Raw genomic sequence first — 25,272 nt, 5'->3', positions numbered from 1 at the left:
TCCAGCTAGTGCAGGGCGGGGTCTTGACCACACCGTCCAATCTCTCCCTGCCTGTCGACCTCTGGCCCCTGTGTCCCCACTTGCTTGGCAACATGTGACTACTGGGTGCCGCAGTCTGGCTGGGCACAATTCAGGAGCCACTTGTCAAAAGAAACGAACTTTATTTTTAGAACCACACACGCCAAACAAAACAGCTCCTCAGGAAAAACCTTCAGAGCCCAACTGCCACCACGGGCTTCCCACAAACCTCTCAACCTCCCCCACTCCTCCTGCTCTTGAGGCCGATTGGCTGGTTCATGTGGGCGGAGCCAAACAAGTCCCCCAATGAGCAGCTCCATAGTCTGAAAGGGCGGGGAAACAGCCCAATGAGCATCTCTGCAGAGGAGCCAATCAGTTGGCAGCTAGAAGTTGCTGGGGCCGCTGTGAGCCAATCATCAGCTGGCAGCTGTTAGTTTGCTGTTGCCCCTTCGGCTGTGGCTCTCATCTCCCCCTTTCTGTTTAAACAACAAGCATGTGGCTTAGGGACCGTGCCTGCCTTAGGTTGTCCAATAGTACATATGGTCCTTACCCATTATTGGATGAGCTGACCTCAAGGCGTCAGCCTCCTGTCTTAGGTTGGTACCATTGCAATTGGATCTTACCCGTCACTGACTACTGGTCCAGTATACAGCCACACCTGTGGATAGGTCTTTGTACCAGCGGGGGGTGAGGTTCTTTGCCTCACCTCTGTTGGCCCCCAAATTTTAGCTGAACGACCATGACAAGCAGAAGGGAGGAAGATATACCAAGCCAATTGACGGCTCCTTTTGGAAAAATTGTACCACTGATGACATCATCAGCAAAAATACTCCAACACTACCACAAGTCGCTGCACCAACAGATAGTTCACAATGCATACAGGTGAGTTCACAATGCATACAAGTGATACATAGTCCAGGCAAGTTCTGCAAGCAGTTCAGTGATGGCTATTGCAGAAGCTGTAGACTGGTTTTATCTTTGTCTTCACCGGCACTGGGATGAAGATAGGAATTCTGGCAATAATGGCTAAAGAAAAAATTATATAACATTCCAGAAGGCACTAAAAGAAAACAATTTTCTTAACATTTACATTGTCTTCACCGGCACTGGGATGAAGATAGGAATTCTGGCAATAATGGCTAAAGGAAAAATTATGTAACATTCCAGAAGGCACTAAAATAAAACAATTTTCTTAACAATTTACATTATCTTGAAGAGAATTATTAAATATAATGAAAAGGAAAGGTGAAAGTAAACAAACAGATCTGTTAACCTCCTTTTTTGTTCACATATTAAAACAATCCTCAACAGTTGTTTACCCAATTTAAATTAAACCATTTAAATCACGAGAATAAAAAAAAAATTGGATCCATTTTTTCATGAGCGCTCATCATATATGATATATGGAAATACGTACATACAAACATACAACATAAAACACAAGTGTGCACACAACACATAACATAATAGTAAAGGCCTTATAACTTTTTACAGGTGAAATCTCCATTGTAATGTTTAAAAACTCTATAGTCAAAAATAGAACTGATCAGCAAAACATTAACCTAGGTCTGTATGAGCTCAAAAAACAAAATAGAACTTCATGATGTGGGAAAGGGCAATAATAAAATAGATATTGAAAAAAGCATCCTGGTTCTGTTGCAGATGTAAGGGTAGCCAAACTGGAGTTCTGGATATCAGCTGTTATGGATTTGAGCCAAATCATCTTCTTTTTGGTCTGTAGAAATCGCTTTAGTTAATCTTTCTGGATCCAAATCGGCTGCTGTTCTCCCTGTGGAAACACACAAACAGACCCCCGACTCCAGACAATTACTGGGTCAGGACCTTTCCATTGTCCTGTTAGAATATCCTTCCAAAGTACCTTGGGCTTATTTACATTTTTTGGACACATATGCCTTTCCGCAGCACTAAGCCCTGATGAATCCAAATTTAAAAAGTTTAGAGTAAAAAGGGTTATTTTAAGTTTATCTTTGGGGAATATATACCCCTTCCCAATTCCTTCTTTTTGCTTTAATAAGTACATTTTAATAGTTTGATGAGCTCTTTCAACTATGTCTTGTCCCTGTGGATTGCATGGGATTCCTGTTATATGAGTAATGCCAATGTTGAGCAAAATTGTTTAAAAGAGGTAGAAGTATAACCAGGGGCATTATCTGTTTTTAACTGTTTTGGAACAACCACAGTGGCAAAATTTTGTAAGCAATGAGGTATAACATCTTTAGTTTTTTCTCCGACATGAAGGGAGCCCATCAAAAATCCAGAAGAAGTATCAACTGTAACATGCAAATATTTTAATTTTCCAAATTCTGGCAAGTGTGTGACGTCCATCTGCCAAATATGGTTAAGTATCAATCCTCTAGGATTGACTCCAAGATTAACTTGTGGTAAAAAGGTCACACAATTTTGACATTGTTTTATTATTTGTCTAGCTTGTTCCTTAGTTATTTTAAAATGCTTTTGTAAAGTATTAGCATTGACATGGAACTTTTTATGAAAATTTGTAGCTTCTTCTAGTGTAGAGAAAATATGTATGTCATGTGTAGTTTTATCTGCTAAATCATTGCCCAAACTAAGGGCTCCAGGCAATCCTGTATGTGCCCTGATATGTCCTATAAAGAACGGATTTTTTTCTGTCCCAGATTAGACTTTGTATAGTGGAAAGCAAAGAGAAAACAGTAGAGGAAGGGGAAATCCTACCAGCATCTTCAAGGGATACTATAGCATTAACTATATACTGACTATTGGAAAATAAATTAAATACAGAATCTTTAAACATCACAAAAGCTTGTAAAACTGCATTAAGCTCTACCTTTTGAGCTGATTGTTTGGGTACTAAAAATGTAAAAGTTTGATCAGGTGTAACTATTGCTGCTGTACCATTATTTGACCCATCAGTGAATATATTTGGAGCATTCATGATAGGTGTTTTTCTTGTCATTTTTTGGAAAAATTACAGGATGCAATGACCAAAAAGACAATAAAGGATTAGATGGTAAGTGGTTATCAAATGAAACATTAGATTTGCACATGATTATTGCCCAGTATTTAACTCATTAGCTAACTCATCAATTTGACTCATAGTATATGGAGTAATAATTTTATTGGGAGAAATTCCAAACACCCCCTTTGCTGCTTTTATTCCTTTGAGTATTAATTGTCCTACAGCCTCAGGATACCTAGTAAGAATAGTGTTAGGAGAATAAGATAAATGTATCCATAATAATGGACCTTCTTCCCAAAATACTCCTGTAGGAATATTTTTTGTTGGTAGTTCAATAAATAATAAAGGCAAACTTATATCAATTCTATCCAAATGCATATTTTCCATATATGTTTCAATGATTTTTAATGCCTTTCTTGCTTCAGGCATTAACATGCGGGGTGAATTTGGATCTGATGGACCTTTTAGGATATCAAATAAAGGTCCCAACTCTCCTGTTGGTATGCCTAGATAAGGCCTTATCCAATTTATGTCTCCCAATAACTTTTGAAAGTCGTTAAGTGATTTGAGTTGATCTACTCGTATTTGAATTTTTGGTGGATGGACCATGGTTGAGGATAATAGAACTCCTAAATAATTAATTGGAAAATTTAATTGTACTTTATCTATTGCTATCTCTAGATTATAATTTTTTAATGTTTGTAAGTGTGGCATAACATTCTAGCAATGTGTTTTTATCTTTGTGTGCTAATAATACATCATCCATATAGTGAAATATTTGTAGTTCAGGATTTTGATTTCTAAGTGGCTGGATTACTTTGTTAACATAAATTTAACATATAGTTGGGCTGTTAGCCATCCCTTGAGGGAGTACTTTCCATTCATATCTCTGATCAGGACCTTCATGATTTAGTGCAGGGATAGTAAATGCAAAACGTGGACTATCCTCAGGATGAATTGGAATTGAAAAAAAAAACAATCTTTAATATCTATAACTAAAACATACCAGGTTTTTGGCAAAGCAGACAATTGTGGAATCCCCGATTGAGCAGATCCCATAATAACCATCTCATTATTAATGGCTCTTAAATCTTGCAATAATCTCCATTTACCAGATTTCTTTTTGATGACAAAAATGGGAGTATTATGGGGAGATACAGAAGGTTGTATATGTCCTTCCGCTAATTGTTGTTTGACCAGGTTATGGGCTGCTTGTATCTTTTCTTTAGTCAGGGGCTACTGAGGAACCCATACTGGTCTTTCTGATTTCCAAGTAATTTTTATTGTCCCAGTGGCCCTTTCTGAAAATCCAACCCATGTCTGTCCATTCCTTGGTCTATTTGTATTGGTGCTGCTATACCTTGTTCTCGTTTTTCTAATCTTTTTCCTTTCCTAAAACCTTGTCTAGCCATAATAGTGGGTGCATTTTGATTGATGTTATTTGTTAACGTCAAACCTAATTGATCTAGGACATCTCGTCCCCATAAATTTACGGGAAGATGATTCAATACATATGGCTGTATAGTTCCTTCACATCCTTCAGGATCCTTCCAATCTAATACCATTGCACTTCTATGGGGATTAGTCGCCACTCCTAGGCCTTGAAGCGTTTGAGTGGCTTGTTGTGATGGCCAATGATTTGGCCATTCTTGATGAGAGATGATGCTAAGGTCTGCACCTGTATCCAGTAGCCCATTAAATTCATGTCCTTGAATATTTAGTTTTAGCATGGGGAAGAATCTGAATTTAAAGAAACCATAGCCCAATCTACACCTGTGAAGCCTAATCCCTTGGAACCTCTTTCTACAGTACGACTGGAAAATTTATCATGTAGGCTGGGTATTATTAGTAACTGTGCTATTCTATCTCCTGGTGAAATTACTGATATACCCTTTGGAGAACTGGCTATAATTTTTATTTCACCTTCATAATCGGGATCAATTACCTCAGGACTTATCATAAGTCCTTTTAGAGTAGAAGAGCTGTGTCCCAATAATAAGCCTACTGTTCCTTTAGGAAGAAGTCCTTTTACCCCTGTGGGAATGATTTGAACTCCCATCTCTGGAGTTAGTACTGCTCTGGCGGAGGTGCAGATGTCCAATCCTGCGCTCCCTCTGGTTTGTCTGATGAGGGATCTGATGGACAATGTGTCCTGGGCACTACCCTGATGGGGTTGCTGGGTTCCTCCAGTGCTCCGTATATTTGTGGTTTGGGGCCCCGGAGCATTGGGCCCCCCTTTCCATTTTTTGGCAATGGAGCCCGATGCCTTTCTCCACGATATCGTGGATAAACACCTGGTCCTTGATCGTTTTTTGATAATGGAGTACCCTCTATGGTGGTTTGAGAATGGCATTCATTAGCCCAATGTCTCCCTCTACGGCATTGTGGCCAAATACCCAGTATTCTACTCCTTTGATACCTAGTTTTGTTAAACCCTCCTCCTATGGGGCAATTCCTTTTAAAACATCCTGTTTGTTCACAATTGTACCATGTTCTTGGCCTGGGATCTAAACCTGTTTTACTGCAGCTGCCACAATTTTCCCTTGTTCATTAATGTCTCTGGCATCTGAAGCCTGTTTTACTGCAGCTGCCACGAATTGCCCTTGTTCATTAATGTCTCTACATAATTTAATATATGTGTTTAAATCTTCATGTTTCCATGGTCTAATGACTTCTCTGCACCAACGATTCGCTTGCTCATAAGCCAGGTGTTTTAGTAATGGCATTGCTTGTTCTGTATTCCCAAAAACTCTGGTAGCTGTTTGAATAAGCCTATCTACAAATTCAGCGTAAGATTCATTAGCTCCTTGTATTACCTTAGATAATTGACCTTGTAAACCTCCATGTCCTTGTAAAGTCTTCCATGCCTTAATTGCATCTGCAGCAATTTGTGCGTATACGCCAGGATCATATGCAATTTGTTGCTGCTGATCCTCATAAGGTCCCTTTCCTAACAACATATCTAGATTTCTCTGAGGATAACCAGCTGCTGCATTTTGCCTAGCCGTCTCCTTGCAAAATTCCTCATTGGCAACCTTCCATAACAGGTATTGTCCTCCATTTAGCACAGCTTTACACATATTAGCCCAATCTGCTGGCGTCGTGTTCAAGTTGGTAATGGATTCGACCATGCTTACAATGAAGGGTGCTTGAGGACCATAGGTTGTTACAGCCTCTTTTAGCTGCTTCACTTTTTTGAAATTTAAAGCATGGTGAATTCGCTGCCCTCCTGCCTCAAATACAGGGCATGTTAATATTTGAGGTCCTGTCTCAGGATCCCAACTATCAACTGCGGGGGTTGGGGGCCTCCCAGCATATGGAGGTGGCGCTGTTGGTTGGACACTTACACCCTCTGGTAATAGAAAGGTGTTAGTAGCAGTCTCCTGTAGAGGTGGCACTGTTGGTTGGACACTTACGCCCTCTGGTGATAGAAAGGTGTTAGTAGCAGTCTCCTGTTGTAACTTTTCCCCTGATGGCTTTTTCTGCTCTAAGCTTTCTTCCTCTGTCTGACTAACTTGAGAGACCTTCTCTTTTACTTGAATTTTTTCCTCTGACTAATTTGAGAGACCTTCTCTTTTACTTGAATCAATATGTCTTCTCCTTCCTCTACCATTGTCTGAACTGAAGGCTTTGGACTAAGCAAACAAGATACGAAAGTCCACAATGGCAATGTGCCAACTGGCAGAGTCCCTGGGCCTTTCTTTTCTATTCTTTTTAAATCTTCACCATGATGGTTCCATTGTGATATATTCAACAACTCCTCCTTAAAAAGCCATGGGCTACATTTTTGTATTGTATCAACGTATGTCCTGACTGCTCTTGATTTTACTGAGATGCCTCCTTCCTCTAACAATTTACTTAACACTCTTTCAGTTTGTTTTTTACTAATTTCTGATCCCGTATTTCTACTATAATACAACCCAACAAGATGACGCCAAACAAAACTGAGACAGAATGAAATAAAAATGGAACAACAAAAAGTCATTATAGCCTTTCTATCCTCCTGAAATGTCCATCTGTCCTTTCTCCCTATCTGTTCCTCAGACACAAATAGTTTTTCCTCAGATGTGAGCGGTTTTTCTTCCGTTTCACTCATCTCCAGGGACAGGTAACTTAAAACAAAAGAGAAGCAAAACAAAAGAAGAATCTTAAAATGGCTACCCATCCTCTCACCTTGCCCTCAGGGGCGAGCAGTTTACCTTATCACTTACCCTCAGTCGTTCCCCATGCACCCACCAAATGCCGCAGTCTGGCTGGGCACAATTCAGGAGCCACTTGTCAAAAGAAACGAACTTTATTTTTATGACCACACACACCAAACCACACAGCTCTTCAGGAAAACCTTCAGAGCCCAACTGCTACCACCGGCTTCCCACAAGCCTCTCAACCTCCCCTACTCCTCCTGCTCTTGAGGGAGATTGGCTGGGTTGCGTGGGTGGAGCCAAAAAAGTCCCTCAATGAGCAGCTCCGTAGTCTGAAAGGGCGGGGAAACAGCCCAATGAGCATCACCGCAGAGGAGCCAATCAGCTAGAAGTTGCTGGGGCCGCTGTGAGCCAATCATCAGCTGGCAGTCTGAAAGTTTGCTGGGGCCCCTTTGGCTGTGGCTCTCAACAACTGGGTCCCTGTCACGTGCTGGATGCCTGATGTGACCCTCCCACTGTCAGTCCTGCCCTCGAGGCAGAGACCGAGACCCACAGTTTAAACACAGAGAAACTGGGCTGAGGAGAAGGGATCCCTGCAGCTACCTGGAGTCGTGGCCAGCGCTCACCTCCACTGTCTCCCACCCCTCTGGTCCTGGTTTCTGTCCACCTGCTCCAGGTCCTGGCCTGTGTCCCCTCTAGCCCTTCCTTCCCTTCTGCAGCCAGAGCTGGCCTTGAGTCCCAGCCCCAGCCAGGTCCCCCCTCCCAGAGTGATGGGCACCTGCGGAGGTAGAGTTTGACTAGGCCATAGACCAGGATCCCATAGAGGTAGCCGCAGCCCAGGGACGTCACCAAAACGAGGAACACACCAAGGGGCCCGAGATGGAGAAGCCAGGAGGAGGCGGAGGAGCAGGCGAGGGTCCTGGGGAGAGAACACCCAGGTCAGGACCCCACTCAGTCCTCATTCACCCCTCCTCCCTGGGCCCACCCCCCTCTGTGCTTCAAAGACTTATCAGCGCTTCCTCTGGGCACAGCACATGGTGCCTGGCCCACTGTGGGGTGTGACCGAGTGTCCAGCCCACATCCTGCCCCTGCTCACAGCTGGCTCTGGGGTGACCAGCTGGCAGCCCCCTGGGCCCTTCCTTGCAGTCTCACGCTGTGTGGGGACTGTCCTGACACTGCACATGGGGACCTGAGTCTGGGAACTTGAGTTGCCTTTTCCTTCTTCGTGTGGTGGCCAGGGCAGGGCCATGAGGTGACCTGGGTCTGAGACCCCAGACTCCTCCTGCTTTCTGGCCTGTCCTGGGCTCTCTGGGCCTGTCGGCCTCTCCCCTCGACACAGAAAGCTGGATGTGTGGATGGGGAAAAGCCGCCTTCCCTGTCTTAGACTCAAGTCCACGATTCCGTGACAGGCACACAGGTAGGTTGGTGGCCAGCACGGGACACGTACTCAGTAAATGACAGCTCCCACTGTCCCCTAGGATTCTCCCTGGCCCCTATGTGAGGGGTCTGGAGCATTCAGAGGAGGCAGCTGGGACCTGGATGCTTAGGACAGGGAGGACACCACCAGAAGCCCTGAGCATGGGGTGGCACTGTCTAGGCACAGCAGGGAGGGGAGACCTGGAGAGGTGACCTGGGAGGGGCTGTGGCACTCACGGGGAGGCTGGATCCTGACGTCCCCGTAGAAGGCCAGCTGGGTCACCAGGTTCTCTCCGATGCATCGGTAATTGCCCATCTGCTCCCAGGCCACGAGGGAGAAGTTCAAGTTTGCATCCGAGCTCAGCAGGGAGCCGTTGTGGAGCCAGTGGTACTTGGGACTTGGGTCGGAATCACAAGAGCACTCCAGCTGCACCTGGGAGCCGATGCCAGCAGTCAGGGCGCCGTCGAAGCCCTCGAGGTTGGTGGACAGGCTCACGTAGTCAGGCCCATCTGCAGAGACAGGGCAGGAGACCTGCAGCTGCGCTTCTGCCCTCTCCAGCCATGAGGGGCCCCACTGTGTGCCCCAAGCTGGTCAGGACCCCCTGCCACCAAGCAGGGGAGCCGTGTCAGCGACTTTAGGAGTAGTGACAGCGTCTGCCATCATCAGCCCTAGGGGCCCCTCAGTCCCAGGGAGATGGCCTCCAGTGACAGCGCAGGTTGGTGTGCGGCAGGCCAGGGAGTGTGCTGGTCTCCGTGCACCTCCACACGCCTGTTGAGTTCCCTCAACTCATGTGGTCAGTGCCAGTCGTGATCCATTCACAGGTGAAAATGCGACTCAGAGGAGAGGACTCGGGGTCTGAGCACCTTGAGGACACCGCAGCAGGCAAGTCTGGGGCTCAGAAGCCATCACCCCGAGTCGCTGCAGCCTGTGTGCCCTGGTCTTGTTCCAAACCTCTGACCCATGAAGGGCCACATGGAGGTGAGAAATTGCCTGTCTAGTGACTTTAGCGTCCTCAGATGGTCCCATGGCCTGCACCTTAGGAAATAGGAAGGACCACAGAGTAGTTACAGGTGGAGATGTGAATGTGATTTGGACATGTGACTTTTCCAATTTTTTTTTTTTTTGGTTGTTGGTGGACACAATATCTTAATTTTATTGATTTATTTTTTGTGTAGTGCTGAGGATGGAACCCAGGTCCTCACACGTGCCAGGCAAGCCCCTACCACTGAGCCACAGCCCAGACAGATGTGTGCTTGTTGTTGTGATTATTATTATTATATATTTCTGTGTTTGAAGACTGTGAGGACCTCTGGATCAGCAGTCCAGGGGACAGTCAAGATCCAAGTGTGGCATGTTTCCAAGTCCCGGGATGTGATTGACAAGAGCTGTTGGGGAATGTGAGGTCGTGGGGGGCCGTGGCCTTGCCTTGGTGGGCAGTGGACGTTTCCCATGAAGGACAAGGACGTGTGAAATGCAGGAGGAAGACTTTCCTTTCAGAGCCTCTAACGCTGGGCAGGGCTCCCCCCGGGCCCACAGCCGCCCTCTGACGGGTTGGAAATCCAGGCTCCTGTGGTCACAGGAGTGTCCTCAGTTCCACTGAGTAAAGGGGCCTGGAGGAGGAGGCTGGGTCTAGAGGAGGTCTGCGAGGGGAAGGCCCAGCGTGAAGGCTCCGGGTCACCAGGGCTTGGAAACTTAATCGACGGAATCACCTCAAACTGATCCTCTGAGAACCGCTTTCTTGTAAGCAGCCCCCTCTGTACAAAGCCAGAGCTCAGTGACCTCCCAGGGCCCATTTCTAATCACAGAAATGGGGACACGAGTTCCCCTTGAAAACCGAGTCAGCATGGTGCTGAGTGAGGTGGGTGCAGTTCCGGATCCAGAGCAGAAGATCCGGAGCCGGAATTCGAACCCGGACCAAGCAGGCTTGCCGGCTCTCCTGATCTGCCTGCCTCATGGCCACGTCCCAGGAAGGCCTTGCCCCTGGCCTTTCGACACCGCCCCCCCCCCCCCCCCAGAGCACTCACAGGCCACAGTCAGAGAGACGGTGTCACTTTTCTGAAGAATGTCTGGGAAGCTCTCGTATCTCTGTATGACGCACTGAAGAGTCCTGTCATGGCGGCTGACCCTGCGGATGACCAGCGTCCTGCCGTCTGCAGATATTGCTATGCGCTGACTGGCCGAGATGGGCACGCTGTTCCGGTACCACTCGATGTGGGAGGCGTTGGTGTGGCATTCAGCCGCCACGGAATCCAAGTTCTCCACCACGGAGCTGGCGTTGGCCGAGATGACCGGTGGGGGCCCCAACTCTGGGAGGAGCAGGAGAAGAGGGTTAGGTGTGGGGACTGCCTCCCCAGCTCTGCTCTCCCAGGGTGGTCTTGGGGTGTGTGCAAGAGAAGCCAAGAGCTTGGAGCTCAGAGGGTCGGAGAAGCAGGGCGTGGGCAACCAGCTGCCCAGGTGGGCCCTTGCCTGGGCCCCTGCTGCCCATCTGCTGCAGTATGATGAGCTCGTGGCATAACAATGGGGACTGGTGGTTTCTGAACCCCAAACCAGGAACCCTCATCCGAGGAGCCGTGAGAGATGGCATCTGGACCCCCCATGGGGCTCCTGGTACCTGGGTCTGGTTCACTTTACAAATGCTCCCTCCAACCTACAGCAGACACATGGTGGGAATCTCCCCATGCCACGGAGGAGGACACTGGGGTCACAGAGAGAAGACACCTGGCTCAGGGCTGTGCAGCACTGAGTCAGAGGGAAACACAGCTCCCTGTCTTCCACGTGGACAGTCTCCTCCCCTGCCCTGGGGAGCCCCTGGAACTGTCTGGTGGCCCCTGGGTTAAGCTCTGTAAAATGTCCTCCCTGAAGCATGGAGGGGCTGATGGCTTGTGTCCCATCTGTAGATAGGTGGGGGGTGACATCCTATCACTGCTTTTTGTTATATAGGATTCCGTCTCAGCCAACTAGAGAGAGATTCCCACTGACCCTAAAGCCATATGAGAAATGCCCATGGACAGAGCCACAAGGCGGGTAATCGTAGTGTCTTCTAGGACCCCAGGGCCTCTGCTAAGCAGCCACAAGAAACAAATTCGGTCATCAGCCTGCAAGAGCCTGGACTGGCTTCTCCCCCAGCTAATCCTCTACAAGGGAACAGCGCTGGCCAGAGTCCTTTGGAGTCTTAGAACAGAGACCCAGCTGAGCGTCACGTGGACCTCTGTCCAGCAGGAGCTGTGTGGTAACACAGGGGTGGCCTTAGGCAGCTGGCCTGTGGCTGGGTGTTATGCAGCAGTAAAAAGTCACACTTTCCCACAGTGAAACCAGAGCCCTGGAGGTGGCGAGAGGCCCTGTGTGCAGGAGAAGCTGGGCGGCCATCGCCAAGGCTCCCTGTGCCGTGCCTTCCGGAGACACTCAGACTGCATGATCTCCAAGGTGTCCCCTCCTAGAGCCCTCGGGTCCAGCTCCCATCTGCGGTGGGCAAAGGGACCACCTGCCATTCACCTAGAACCTGCAGCCAGCCAGTGGCTCTTTGGGTCCCATTGCCAGTGTCCACCCGAACCGTGTAGTTCCCCGTGTCATTTAAGGTGCACATCCTGAAGGACAGGTAGCCTTTGCTGGTCACCATCACCAGGTTGCTGTACAAGGGCCCAGGGACCTTGGAATCGGGGGGCCTGAAGCTGATGATCATGGTGTCCGCGCTGTCCTCTGCGCCCTGGTACCAGCTGTATTCCTGAACACCCTCGGGCACATTCTCCAGGGCCAGGACATTCCTGTGTCTCTCAACGGCAGTGAGAGAGTCTGGGCTGATGAAGAGCTGCCCGGAGGCCTGGCAGGGCCCACAGGCCAGCAGGCTGGCTGCCACTGGTAAGAGAAGAGGAGAGACTGAGTCCTGAGCTGCCCAGGGGGTGGCCCCCGGAACGCTGTGTGCGAGGGAGAGCGATCCCTGGCCTGGCCCTTCCTGTCCGCTGCCCTTGGCCGCTGCCTGGTCCATTATTTCCTTCATCATCTCCTAGCCCGCCCTCCCCCTCGGTCCCTCAGCTCCCATCCACCCTCACACGACCGTCACGTGGACCTCAACGAAGCCCAATCGTGACCCTGCTGTCATCTCCAGTGCCTCCTGTGGCCCCAGTGTTCTCAGGGTCAGTGCCAGCACATCCTCAGGACTTTCTCAGCAAGAGGTGATTAGGGGTCGCCTCCTTTGGGCCTCACCTGCCCCACACCTGCCCCACATCTCTGCACCCCTTCAGTCCTCCATGTACTTAGTGTTGAGAAGACGTGGCTTCGGGCTCTGCCCACTCACATGGGGCTCTCTGGATGCGCCGCGCTCTCCCAGTGCCAGCTTGGCCCCCGCTGTTCCCCTTATTGACACAGCGCCTGCTCCCCGCTGCACCCTCACTTCTCGGCTCTGATGTCTCCCCCAGCCTGGGTCAGGTGCCCCTGCCAGGCTGTCCCAGCCCCCTGGACTTCCTTCATCCCAGCTGGGGACACTGGGGCTGTCAGGGCCTGGTGACAGGTCCCTGTGTCACCCTGCACCTAGAGGTCCAGGGGGTGCAGGGCCGAGCACGTCTCGCTGAGCCCTGAGTGCGCAGCACCCTGAGAGGAACCCGGGATGCTCAGCAGGGGCTGTCGGGGTGCTATTACTCTGAGACGGTCCACACTGGTCCAGGTTCTTGGGAGTAGTAGCAATATGCTCCATATATACAATGTCACTTTTTACACATAGTGTTTGTGTGCATGTACATAATGTAACTGTTTGCAGTCTTAGTGTGTCTAGAGGAACTTGTTACACATAATATAACTTGTTCTATAATGTGGATGAGTGTGCATGAGTGTGTGTGTGTGTGACTAGGCAGGTCATAGGCTACACCATGTGGGTGTTTGTGAGTGCACTCTACGCTGTTCACACTATAACAAACTGCCCCAGGACACATTTCCCAAACCTAACTGGGTCCTTAAGCAATATGGGACTGTATGCAAACAGGGTACAGGAAAGGGATGTCCCTGGTGACAGATGGTTGTCTGAGACCTTCAAAACCCCAGGATTGCACCGTGCAGAGGGAAGTCTGTGGCTATGTTGGTGACTCATATCAGCACCCAGTTATCAAAATCATGAACTCCCAAACCTGGCTCTAAAGCTGTTATAGTCCAGTGTTTAAATCTTGCTATTGTTCATAAACCTAACAAACTCTGATCATCACAGGTGGACCACATGAATCTCAGTAGCATCATCCAGAAGATGCCTCCACCTTCAGGAACTCACGCTCCTTCCTCAGGGGACCCCCGACTGGGCCTGGCCCACCCCTTCTTGGATCCTCCGTGACTTGGAGTGTCTCATCTGAAACCTGTCCCTTTAGTCAGGAGTGGTGGCCTCCAGTGACCACCCAGAGACAGGTGGGAACTTGCTGAGAAGCCCCAAGGAAACTTTAACCTCCTTCTGGGGTCTAATGCTGTTCCTTCTTGTTTATCAAAATAGCAAAACGTCACAGTCCCTCCCAGGCAAAGTGCGGCCCAGCACAGCCAGAGTGGACCTGCTGTACCCCTGCCCCTCCCTGTTATCAGGCCTGCAGACTGCAGGAATGGTAACTCGTGATATCTGGGGAGAGGAAGGCTGGGGGGTTCTCGCCTCCCCCACCCCATCTGGGCAAGCCCCGTCACCCCCAAAGCCTCACACCACCAGGTGAAGCCGGTGTTAGGTAAAACAGCCTCCTTGATCTTGTTGTGCATCCTCCTGGGAGGAATTCCTCCTGGAGCAAGAATTGGATAAAGATGGGGAGAGTCAGGAGCCCCCCACCAGCTTTCTGAGAAGACGAGGCACAGGGGACAGTAGAATAATATCACCAACCACAGCATTAACAGCACCAAGTGTGCCCTGTCGCTCTCTTTCCTCCTTAGTGAGGCTGTAAGTCTTGAGGCAGGAGAGTCTCTGGTGGGCAGGGTCAGAGCCAGGCAGCAGGAAGCACTGGGTGGAAAAAGAGGATGGGTCCCGGGAGGCAGAGCTGAGCCCTGTAGCCCTGGTGGGCAGCAGAGGGGCCTCACCACAGTACCCACCTGCGTTGGGTGCACAGGGGGCTCCGCTACAGAAGGAAAGCTGCCTGATCTTTCTGTGGCCCCAGGTCCTCGTCTTAGAGTGGACACCTCGGCCACAACCTTTATAAACCCGAGATCTGAAACCAGGTAGAATAAAGTCAATGACCAGAGGAACAAGAACCAACAGCGGCAAGGAAAATCGAGGGGGAGATGGGCCTTCTTCATGGACACCTGGAGTCCGTCCACCAGAGCCACGTCTACCGCAGATGTCCCAGGCAAGAGTTCGGTGCATTTTTTTTTTCATTTAAAAAAGCATAAAGTCATAATGGACGGGTGACAACTGAGACTTTTGTGAGAACATTGATTCCATGGTGGTGGTTCCTGGACCTGGTGCACACATTGTGGGAGAGGCTGTGACAGCAGATGTGGGGTCCAGGAGATGAAGATCCAGAAACAGCAAATGTCCAAGGGCAGCTGAAGGTCGTAGCATGCCTGTCCTGACAGGTGACAGTGACATGTCCACACCAAACCTGTCCCCATCTGACCAGTGGTGTTGGTGCCCCTGGAGACCTTCAGTGGGCTCTGCCCAGGAGATGGGGGTCTGGTTTGTGCCCATGTGCTCTGTTTCACCTGCTGGAAGCTGTTTTTCTTTGTGCACAACTTTTTTGATGATTACTAAGAAGAAACTCCTCAAACCTACCAAGGCTTGGCTGACTCATGCTCTGTGAACCTGCAAGTCTCCATGACTCACCACAATCTCTCTCTACTTCTCTTTTGAGCTTCAACTTCCTGGGAGCCATGCAATAACCTCAGCACAGACAGGAAGGAAGGAGACAGTGTTGGTTTTATTTGGCACACTCCACAGAAGCGAATCCAGACTGCATTTGTGCTGGGTTTCGGGGTGCACACCTGTAATCTCAGGGCTTGGGAGGCTGAGACAGGAGGATCACGAGTTCAAAGCCAGCCTCTGGAAAAGTGAGGTGCTAAGCATCTCTGTGAGACCCTGTTTCTCAATAAAACACAAAATAGAGCTGGGGATGTGGCTCCGTGGCCGAGTGCCCCAGAGTTCAACCCCAGGTATTGTTGTTCATTGCCGTCAGGAATTGAGTTTTCAACTGTAGCCTGACTCTCCTCTCTTCTCCAAGGAGCATTTCACAACAAATCTTACTCCTTGTCACAGCAACTTGACACTTCTTCTGAGAATTGTCTCTGAACAAAATTGAAATGCAAATCTTTGGATGTCTGTTTATGCCTAAAATAAATCAACTCCGTGTCTTCATGTCTTGGAGGGGTCAGGGTTGTGGAACTGGGTTCCCTTCCTTGGATATTGTCTCTGGGCTTAGCATGTGTGTGACCAATGCGTGTGTCCCAGTGTGTGCATGTGCTTTTCATTCTAAATACTAGGTCAGTTTTCCTTGAACACAGGTTTCCAATCCTCCTGGAAGACGTTGTGTCTGTTCCAAGGATCCCAATATCTCCAGAGTCCCAGGGACACCTCACTTTTAGACTTGAACGTTCCCTTATCTCTCAGCAGACTCTTGCTCAGCTCTGCTTTATTCACAATCTTGGCTGTATATTCACACAGCACAGGATCTACAAGTTGGAAAGTTAAATAAAAATTCAGTTTATTTTCCTAACACTAATTATCCCCCAAATTAAAGTCATAGGAGAATTTTAAAGTCACAAATGAAAAATGTCGTCAGAATGGAATGCAAATATTTTTTTCATGACTAGACATCGCTATTAAATACCAATAGGTGATCAATATAACAGTCAGATTTAGTGTGCTAGGGGCACATCTCTGTGATGAGAGTGAGTCTGCCTCTAATAGGTGGTGGAATTGAGAATCGCTGTTTATTCTCTGACCAATGATAAACTTGAATGTTCATCCAGGACCGTTGCTGAAAAGCCTTTAGCTGAGCTTCTCCCAGAGACCTGGCCCATACTCCAAATCAGTCCTTTAATTTACTTTTTTACTTGCTGAGGTCCCAGATGCACGCTGGCCTTCCATTTTTGAGAGAATAAAGTGAACAGCTCAATTCTTCTCCAAATGCTTGGTCCCCGTCTGAACAGGAGGAAAGCACCAGGAAGCTTCAGTAGAGGGCGCCCTACAAGTCACCTGCCCCTGCAGCTCAGAACCACCCAGGCCAGCCCAGCCCAGGGAAGCCAGGACACAAGGCTGAAGGCGATGTGATGTCCTGGGGGGCCAGGGAGGAGGGCAGTGGGCGGCACAAATCAGCTATGGACTTGACTCATCGGTAAAGGACCAATAATGATTTCTTCACTGTAACCCATGTTCCATGCCAAAGTGAGATGTCCATCACAAGGGAAGGGGCGGGGCGAGGGGAAGGTCTGGGGCTTCCAGTGTTCTGAGAGCCAAACCAGCTCTGAAAACGAGTCTACTCTGTTTTAATTTAAATCAGATGTATTTTAAACTGCTACCTAAAACATAAAACTGAGGACACGGATGGGAACCACGTGCTGTTCAGCACCTGCAAACGCTGCATCGTGTTGGAGATGGCCAAACTCAGCTCCTGGGACACTCACCGTTTCTTTATGGTGAGAGCACGCAAGTCCTTGGTGCCCTTGTGGTCTGCAGCTTGCAGACCCTCTCTGCAGTCTCCCCCCAGGTCTCCCACCTTAAGGACAACAGATGCATTGGATTAGCAACCCCCCTAGTGACTTTCTCTTGATGACAAGGGCAGAGACCTTGTTACCAAGCAGGGAAGGTGTAAACCAGTGAATACTAAATAAAGGCTCTTGGGCAAGTTTTCTAACACCCAGCAGCCTCGGTTCTCCCTTTAGTAAAAGAGATAATAGCATTTTCATAATAGAGCGGCCGTGATTCGAGGAGATTAAGAAGCCATTGCTCTCATAAGCCTTTGCCATAGCAATTGCTATCAGGTTATTTTGATTGCAGAATGAAGAAAGCGGCCTCAGGACACGTGCACAGATGAATGGGTAAGTGAGTAACTCTCTGGCATTTCCTGGTCCCCTCCTGAAGCCTCGCTCCCCCTCCCAGGTCCTCCAACCTTCTCTCACTCTCTTCTTGCTTCTACTCAAGGTCTGTATTTAGACCATTTCCCGAGGCTGTAGCAAAGCACCTGACACTGGATACTTTGTAAAGAAGCAGGGTTCTTTAGCTCACAGCTTTGGAGGCTGAAAGTCCAGGCTTGGGTGCCTCACCTGTTTGGCCTGGTGAGGGACTTCCGGCTACATGACAACATGGCCCCTCTTTTGATAATGACCTTCTTTTACAACAATCAACTGGAGTCCTATGACAACGACATTCATTCCTTCTGAGGGTTATGCCCAGTGACCTTATCAGGTCCCAGTAGGCCCCCCACCTCCCAACATGGCCACACTGGGGACAAGCTTCCAACACATGGACATCCAAGCCCCAGCTCTTTCCAGTGGAGGCCTCTCCCCCCACACAGCCCCAGTGAGATGCCCGTGTGGGAGGAGGGGCAGGACACATCCACATACTGTTAGGCCACCACCTGGGCAGCCCTTGGCTCAGGCAGGTGACGTATGAAATCAACCCACAGAGAAGACCTTCCTGGGCCGCCCTGTCCACCATCACACCCAGCTCGGGGCAGAGGTTTGCGCTGAGGATGGAGGAGGCAGGACCCTTCTCCGCCCTGGCAGTGGGCAGAGCAGTGCACCAGTGGGTCTGTCTGGCGAGGGCCCTCTTGGTCCACGTGGCCCCTGCTCACAGTGGCCTCCCGTGGTGGGAGGGCCAAGGTGCTTCTCTACTCCAAGGACAGTGACCCACTCAGGAGGGCTCCACTCTCAGGCCCTGATGGCCTCCCGAGGCCCCACCCCTGAACTCCATCACCTCAGGGTTAGGACTTCAGCACAGGAACAGGTGGTGACGGGGACATTCCTCTCAGAGCATCAAGCAGCTGTCAGCAACCTCAGGTGTGGGCTCCATGGGGGACAGCGTGACCAGGTGCGGCAGGCCAGGGTGCTGGGAGGTGAGAGATGAGAAAGGACCTGCAGGCGGGCTGAGCCCCACCTTGGTGAGAAGGGCAGGTGAGCAGGGAGGAGGCGGGCGCTGAGGAGGCCCCGCCCATCTCCGCCCCTGGCCAGGTCACCCCCTGGCAGGGCCCTGTCTCTGGGAATATCCCTCCAGTCCCCGGAGAGGACAGACCACGTCCCGTCTCACATGAGGCCCCGACCCACAGCTAAGTGCTCGTTGGCAACTTGTCTGAGTCCCGGCCTGGGGGGGCCCTCGAGGGCGTGGACGGAGCTGGCTGCTGGGCTCTGAGGCCAGAGAGCAGAAGCCACTGTGTTCACTGGGAGTGAGGGAGCGATGGCTGCCTCCACCCGTCACCAGGACGCTGTCCGCCTTCTAGCCCCCGATGCCCACACCTGGCTGCACAGGCTGCCTCTAGGCCTCCTCCACCTGGTGCTCCTGACCCTGCTGACCTGACCCTGGGGGACTGCTCTCTGCAGGGTCAGATGGTAGCCGCATCTCTGGCCTCCACCCACTCGGGGGCAGGAGCTCCGCCATGTCCCAGTCAAGTATTATGAAGTGCCTGCCCAGGTGGCCAGGGGTCCTAGGGGTGGAATTGAGCAAGGCTGAGAGACAGCCTGGACCACCCTGTGACTTCCTCATGCCAACCCAGGGAGGGACCACTTCCTGGTGCAAAATAAGGGGCACAGCAGCACCTCAGCCTGGGCAGGAGCACTCCTAGACGTGGTGTTCCCACCTCTTGGGCCTCAGAGGACCTCAGAGGTCCCTGTGTGACCCCCAGACAGGATGTGCATGGCTGATCCTAAAGGAACGGTGGGCGGTGCACACATTTCCCGCCCAGGCCCCTGGAATCCAGGAAGCCCAGAGAAAGGGCACAGGGGCCCTGGTCCCCCTCTGAGTGGGTCTCTGGGCCCTGGAGGTGGGGTTTCCGTCCATTCTGTGCAGAAGGGCAAGTTCCCCTGGAGGGCGGGCCTGAGGTTCCTCTTCTGTCATTGCCCAGGCCTCGGCCCCTCCCCAGCTTCCGTGGGTCCTGCACTTCCCCTCCGCAGGCTCTGGCTGCTCTGCTCAGTCCCAGGAGCCCAGGACCCTCTGCCTCCCGATGCTGCGGCTGCTGCTGCTGCTGTCCCTGCTGTGGGCAATGGAGGGGGCCTGTGCAGAGGGGCCGAGGAGGGTGCCTCGTGATGACCCTCGATTTCCCCTGAGGCCCTCCCCTCAGGGTCCAGAACACAGCGTGGATGTGCCCGAGTCCGTGACGGTGCAGGAGGGTCTGTGTGTCCTGGTGCCCTGCAGCTTCTCCTACCGCGGCTCAGACTCTGGCAAGGCCTTTATCTACTGGTTCCGTTCAGGGACCCATACAGACCACGGCTCTCCAGTGGCCACCAACAACTCTGATCGGAGAGTGCAGGAGGAGACCCAGGGCCGGTTCCACCTCCTCGGGGACCCAGGAGCCAACAACTGCTCCCTGAGCATCAGAGATGCCAAGCGCAGCGACAGTGGCTTCTACTTATTTCGGATGCAGAAAGGAGAGTTTAAGTGGAATTATTATCCCAACATGGTTTCAGTGCAAGTTACACGTAAGATCCATCAGCAGGGCAGCCTCCGGAAGGTCACAGGACACAGCTGGCTGGGACCCTGCCCTGGGGGGAGTTGGGGGTCAAGCATTACGGGCTCAGGGAGCAGCTGGGTCAGAGCCTGAACTTCTCTCAGGGCCCCAACTCCCACCCTCCCTCCTGACCCTTTCTGTCCCCCTCTGCTCACCAGACCTGACCCACACCCCTGACATCCTCATCCCTGGGACCCTGGAGTCTTGCCATCCCAGCAACCTGACCTGCTCTGTTCCTTGGGCCTGTGAGCAGGGAACGCCCCCCACCTTCTCCTGGGTAGGGCCCTCTGTGTCCTCCTTGGGCCCCAACATCATCCACTCCTCGGTGCTCACCCTCACCCCGCGGCCCCAGGACCATGGCACCAACCTCACCTGTCGGGTGAAGTTCCCTGCAACTGATGTGACCACAGAGAGAACCATCCAGCTCAATGTCACCTGTGAGTAATGGGCCAGGACACCTGGGTCCTTGGGGCTGTGAGGGGCAGGGAAGAAGGCTTGAGTCCCATAGCTAGGGACACTTTTTGGCCATGTCCTGGGTACACAGGCCCGTCCCTCTGTGTGTCTGTGGTCATGGGGTGGGTGTGGGGAGTGCTGCCTCATCTTCATTCTAACTAAAGGGGAAACAATCCACCTTCCTGTCCACTGTGCTGCAGAGAACCCTGCAGTCAGTGTGTCCCCAGGGGTGGCCTAGGCAGGGAGGGGCCTCCCCCGGGCTGATAGGGCTGTGCTCTCTGAGCCAGGCTGGTTGAGACTGGCTTCCAGGTTTTGGAATAATGGAGAGGTCACAGGTCCCCCCAGGAAGCCCACCTCAGGCCTCCTTCCCCAAGTAAGGACATTTTAGGGTGACCAACAGCTAGCTCTTTTCATACCCCCCCCAAAAAATTTCTGTTTCCTTCCAATCAATGAATGTCTTGGGGACATTTGAAGAATAGTTTTTTTTTTTTTTTGTTTTAGAGGAGTTGAAGTTTCACTACAAAATCAAGCGACAGGTGCAGAGATTTCCCATATACTCCTGCCCATGTGTGGCACCACCTCCTGAGTCTGTGATATCCCAGTTCAGAGTGGTCAGTTACTACAGTCCACGTACCTACATGGACATATCACTGTCACCTGGAGTCCTCAGTCTCGGCAGGGACACCCTTGCAGTCGTTCGTTCTGTGGGATTTGACCCCATAACACAGTCACACAGAAGAGCCCTTGAAACATCTCTGGGACTTTCTTGCTTTTCCTGTCAATCCTTCCTCCCTTGGCCCTGACCTCTGCCCAGAGATCAGCACCACGGCCTGTTCCCATCGGCAATGGCATCTGGTCCCCTCGCTGGACAGTGAGACCCCAGGGCAGGGGTGGTTCCCTCAGGAGTCCTCCTCAACCGTGGACCTCCACTGCCCAGGGACACCCCGACTCCAGGTGTCGAGGTCCCGGGAGGCTGCCCAGGTCTGACCCGAGGCCTGACATGGATTCCCTGCTCCACCTGCTTCTCGTCCCTTCTGCAGGCCCAGGGAGCCCTCTGACCCTGAGTGACAGGGCCGCAGAGACCAGGACAGGAGACTAGGGAAGAAGGGAGGGATGAGGTCCATCAGGGTCCTGCACCTTCTCTGTCCCTGTCCCTGTCTCTAATGGAAAGTCCTTGTCCCCCATAGCCTCATGGCCCCACTGTGGCCAGGTCTGGGGTCTGTGGCATGGAGACCCTGGGTGGAGAGAGACTGGGGTCCCAGGTCTGGGCAGGAGCCTGGGTGGACAGGAGGCACAGGGTGAGCTGTGTCCTTCCCCCTAAGGTTCCTGACAGGCTGACGTCTTCTGAGGGGTGGGAAGACTTAGGGGCTGAACCCACGTGGGAGGTGAGGGCCCCCGAGTGCTGGAGAGGAGGGGACATGTGCCTGGTTACCAAGAGTGGATGTCACCCCAAGTCTCTTCTCTCTGCAGGGAGTCAGGGGACAAACGCAGCAGCAGGAGTGGTCTGGGGGGCCATCGGGGGGGCTGGCGTCATGGCCCTGGTGGCCCTCGGTCTCTGTCTCACCTTCTCCATGTGAGTCTCAGCCTGGGGTCGGGGGTGGGTCAGGGGTGGAGAGGGGGGATCCAGGGTTGGAGGGACCTGGAGGGGTTCTGAGGGCCTGGGACCTAGATGGGGTGCAGTGGTGTTGAGGATCCAGGCTGCAGCCTCTGGGCAAGCCTGTCCCCTCCCAGCCCCAGCCTCAGATGCCCAGGAAGCAGGGTGGAGAAGGGGACTCTGTCACAAAGTCCCATGGTGAAGGCCACAGGCCATCACTGACCTAAACCTTCCATAGTCACACACTCCAGGCTATGACAGTGACCCCAGTGTTTGAGCAAACCAGGCTCAAAGACACCCGTGTCCCCTCAGAGTGAAGTCCCACAGGAGGAAGGCAGCCAGGACAGCAGAGGACATGAGTGACACCCACCCCGCCCTCCAGCCAGACTCCCTGGTAAGTGCCCTGGGCACCCTGGGATCCAGCCTGTCCCCAGGACATGTCCCCAGGTGGCCATGGTGGTGCCCACTCAGCATGCCTAGAACTGAGCTGGTCACTGTCCCTTGTTTTAGAGTTTAGGTCTCAGTGTTGAGACATGGCAAGGCCAGTCTGCAGGAGACGATGGCCTTGTGTGAAGACAGTGTGTGACTCCCAGTTCCAAAGAGGAACAGGCAGGCCACGCCACGCAAGGCCACTCGTGGAGCAGGAGGGCTGGTCAGGGGACAGGGTGAGGGGAAGATGTGGGCAGGAGCCCATGCTGAGGGCCTGGGCGAGACCGGTCGGGCAGAGGGTAGGACTGGCTGCTCTGTGTCAGCAGAGCCTGGGGTTGGGGTGTCTCTGTTGCCTGGCGCCTTGCCCTAGGTTATTAGGGTATGTGATGGTCGTCCAGAGAGGAAGGGCTCCAGGAGGACGGGATTGGTATGGGGTCTGGGTACCTGGTCTGCAGGGAAAGGTGCATAGTAGGCGTGTCCTCTGCTGTCCCTGGGGATGGGCTCTGGGAGAGGCAGTGTCTGGGTCAGCAAGGCCCTGATGTCAGAACCTCAGAAGTGCGTGGCTAACACATCCCTGCACACCCTTCACCTGCTGGGTTCCCCATCTCTGAGGGCACTCCTGTCCCCACAGCCCAACAGAGACCTGGCCACTCTCCAGCCCAGTCCCCCATCCTTCTCCCTCTGCCCACCTGCCCCAAGGTACTCCTGTTCCTCTGAATTCAGCCTAAGGCACCCCTCCCCCCAGCCCAGCTCTCCCCCCCACTCCTTCCTGCCTCACACCCCTCCCCCAGCCCATCAGCAGGACCTGCACCAACTGTCCTTGTCCCCACCCAAGTTTGAAAAGCACTGCTTCTCCTCACTGCAGAAGAGGAGCCCCTGAGCAGCCTGCCCTGGCATTTGGGGCAGGAAACGCAGGGTCACGGTCAGCGCTGTGGACCTAGAGCCCAGAACTGGACCTGCAGCAGAGAAGGGCTGGTCTCCAAACCCTCCAGACAGCTCGGCCCCACTCCATGGTTGCCCAGTCTCCTGTGGGCACAGCTCCCCACACCTGGTGGCCTCCACAGTCCTGGGCCTCCCACCTGAGCTCCACAGGACAAGACCTCTGTGTCCAGCTGTCCCCTGTCCTCTGCAGTCGCCATTGTCAATCACCTGCCTATTCAGCAATCCGCACTGGTCCCCTCTGACACTGACCCACAGGGCTCCCTCTGCACTGCCCCCTCCTGTGCACCCAGTGCTGGGCACAGAGGCCCAGGACCCCAGTGGCGTTTGGGATGGAGGGTGCGTGGGGGAAGCCCCTCCTCTCTGAGTCAGTTCCCTTGTCTGTGAGACGGCAGAACAGGGGTCTCACCCAGGAATGTGAATGCAGAGCAGGACTGGGAGCAGCAGGGGACTCCTGTGTTGTGAGGCATCAGGCCACCTGGGGAGGAGGAGGAGGGGCAGGAGGGTCCTGCCAGGGTGGACCCCGCCCAGCCCCTCCAGCTTCCCACCCTGCCCTGGGTGACCCTCTCTCCTGTCCCCACAGGGGTGTCGGCAGGAGCCCCCGCTGCCTGGCCCTGCTGACCCCTGCAGCTCCTCAGGAGCTGGCCCTGGCTTGGGGCAGGAGCAGGAGCTGCACTACGCCACCCTCAGCTTTCACGGGGCCTCCCGCGATGTCCACGGGGCAAGTCCTGCAGAGGACACCTCCACCCAGTACTCAGAGATCAGGGCACAGGGAGGGACCAGCAGGAGCCTGTCTCAGCAGAGGACGCCTGCTGTGGAGCCACACTGAGTGACCACGCCCTCCAGTCCTGATGCCCCAGGCTCTGGCCAACCCTGCATTCCTGTGGCCTGTCAGAGACCCAAGGGGACAGCAAGGAGGGCTTCTGTGTGGGGCATGTCCCCAGGGTGGAGTCACACTCACCTGTTCCCTTCTAGTCCTGCCCCTTCTGCCCTTTAGGGATAGAACTTTCTAAGAACAGAGTCCCCCAATAAAAGATGACTTCCAAATGTTCTCTCTCTCTCTCTCTCTCTCTCTCTCTCTCTCTCTCTCTCTCTCTCTCTCTCTCATATAAAGCTATTGTGAGTTTCTCTTGCTGTCCCCTTTGGGTGAGTTTGAGGCCAAGGACTGGGAAGCCGTCCTGAGGCTTGTGTGAAGGTAAATTGTGTTTTATTTTGTGTCCCTGCAAATTCACAGGAGCCATCTTAGTTCAGCTGCCCGAGCTGGTCAGGGGCAGGATCCTATTCTTTGTGGGACCAAGAGGCTGATGACTGACACCGCATAGGGAAGGGGTCCGTAATCAGCCATGAGTGCGTTTCCTGCTGTAATTACATTATCTGAGAATTTGCCACCAGAGACCTGGATCACACCTGTGCTCCCTCCTGATGAACCCTGTGACACAGGCCAGCCACTCAGCCCCTCCGTGTACCAGATTCCAGGTCTGCATTAGTGTAACAGTGACTGTGAGGGCAGCAGAGGTGCTCCCAGCATGCACCTGCAGGAGCCCATGACTGTGCATCCTGGTCCTTCCTGCTGACCTTAGTCCAGAGGCCCCTGAGCACAGACACTGAATCAGCAGCTCAGCCTCCCTCTGCCCACACCCTGCAGGGGGCGCTCTCCCCCTGACCTGCACCACCTCCCTCCACTCCCACCTCCTTCTCTCCATCCCTCCTCTCTCCTACTC

General features: G+C 52.3%; 2 protein-coding genes across 2 annotated transcripts in view; one reads left to right on the top strand and one right to left on the bottom strand.

Moving 5' to 3' along the window:
- The window catches only part of LOC139702779 (cell adhesion molecule CEACAM18-like), a 50,705-nt gene extending 31,635 nt beyond the window's left edge, over positions 1 to 19,070 (bottom strand). Inside the window, exons 1-4 of the mRNA XM_071604939.1 lie at positions 18,986 to 19,070; positions 12,029 to 12,388; positions 10,561 to 10,842; positions 8,737 to 9,045 (exon numbers count right to left, since the gene is read on the bottom strand). Of these exons, the coding sequence (XP_071461040.1) occupies positions 8,737 to 9,045; positions 10,561 to 10,842; positions 12,029 to 12,388; positions 18,986 to 19,070 (1,036 nt within the window). The remainder of the gene's footprint in view (positions 1 to 8,736; positions 9,046 to 10,560; positions 10,843 to 12,028; positions 12,389 to 18,985) is intronic.
- A 500-nt stretch (positions 19,071 to 19,570) lies between these two features.
- Positions 19,571 to 24,600, top strand: LOC139702738 (myeloid cell surface antigen CD33-like). Its single transcript, XM_071604767.1, has 5 exons — positions 19,571 to 20,107; positions 20,295 to 20,573; positions 22,060 to 22,162; positions 22,496 to 22,577; positions 24,135 to 24,600. Exons 1-5 carry the CDS (start codon positions 19,633 to 19,635, stop codon positions 24,378 to 24,380), a joined length of 1,185 nt encoding a protein of 394 aa, XP_071460868.1. The 5' UTR covers positions 19,571 to 19,632; the 3' UTR covers positions 24,381 to 24,600.
- Positions 24,601 to 25,272: the final 672 nt, after the last annotated feature.

This window comes from Marmota flaviventris, chromosome 18 (genome assembly GCF_047511675.1).
Source record: "Marmota flaviventris isolate mMarFla1 chromosome 18, mMarFla1.hap1, whole genome shotgun sequence".
Taxonomy (NCBI): domain Eukaryota; kingdom Metazoa; phylum Chordata; class Mammalia; order Rodentia; family Sciuridae; genus Marmota; species Marmota flaviventris.
Note: the sequence above shows the minus strand (reverse complement) of the source record. Positions and strands in the feature narration are given on the sequence as shown.

Excerpts from the sequence above, each read along its gene's own strand:
- LOC139702738 (XM_071604767.1), top strand. The coding sequence starts at position 19,633 with ATGCTGCGGCTGCTGCTGCTGCTGTCCCTGCTGTGGGCAATGGAGGGG. Across the intron at positions 20,108-20,294 it reads GGTTTCAGTGCAAGTTACAC|ACCTGACCCACACCCCTGAC; the intron begins GTAAGATCCATC and ends TCTGCTCACCAG. Across the intron at positions 20,574-22,059 it reads CATCCAGCTCAATGTCACCT|GGAGTCAGGGGACAAACGCA; the intron begins GTGAGTAATGGG and ends TTCTCTCTGCAG.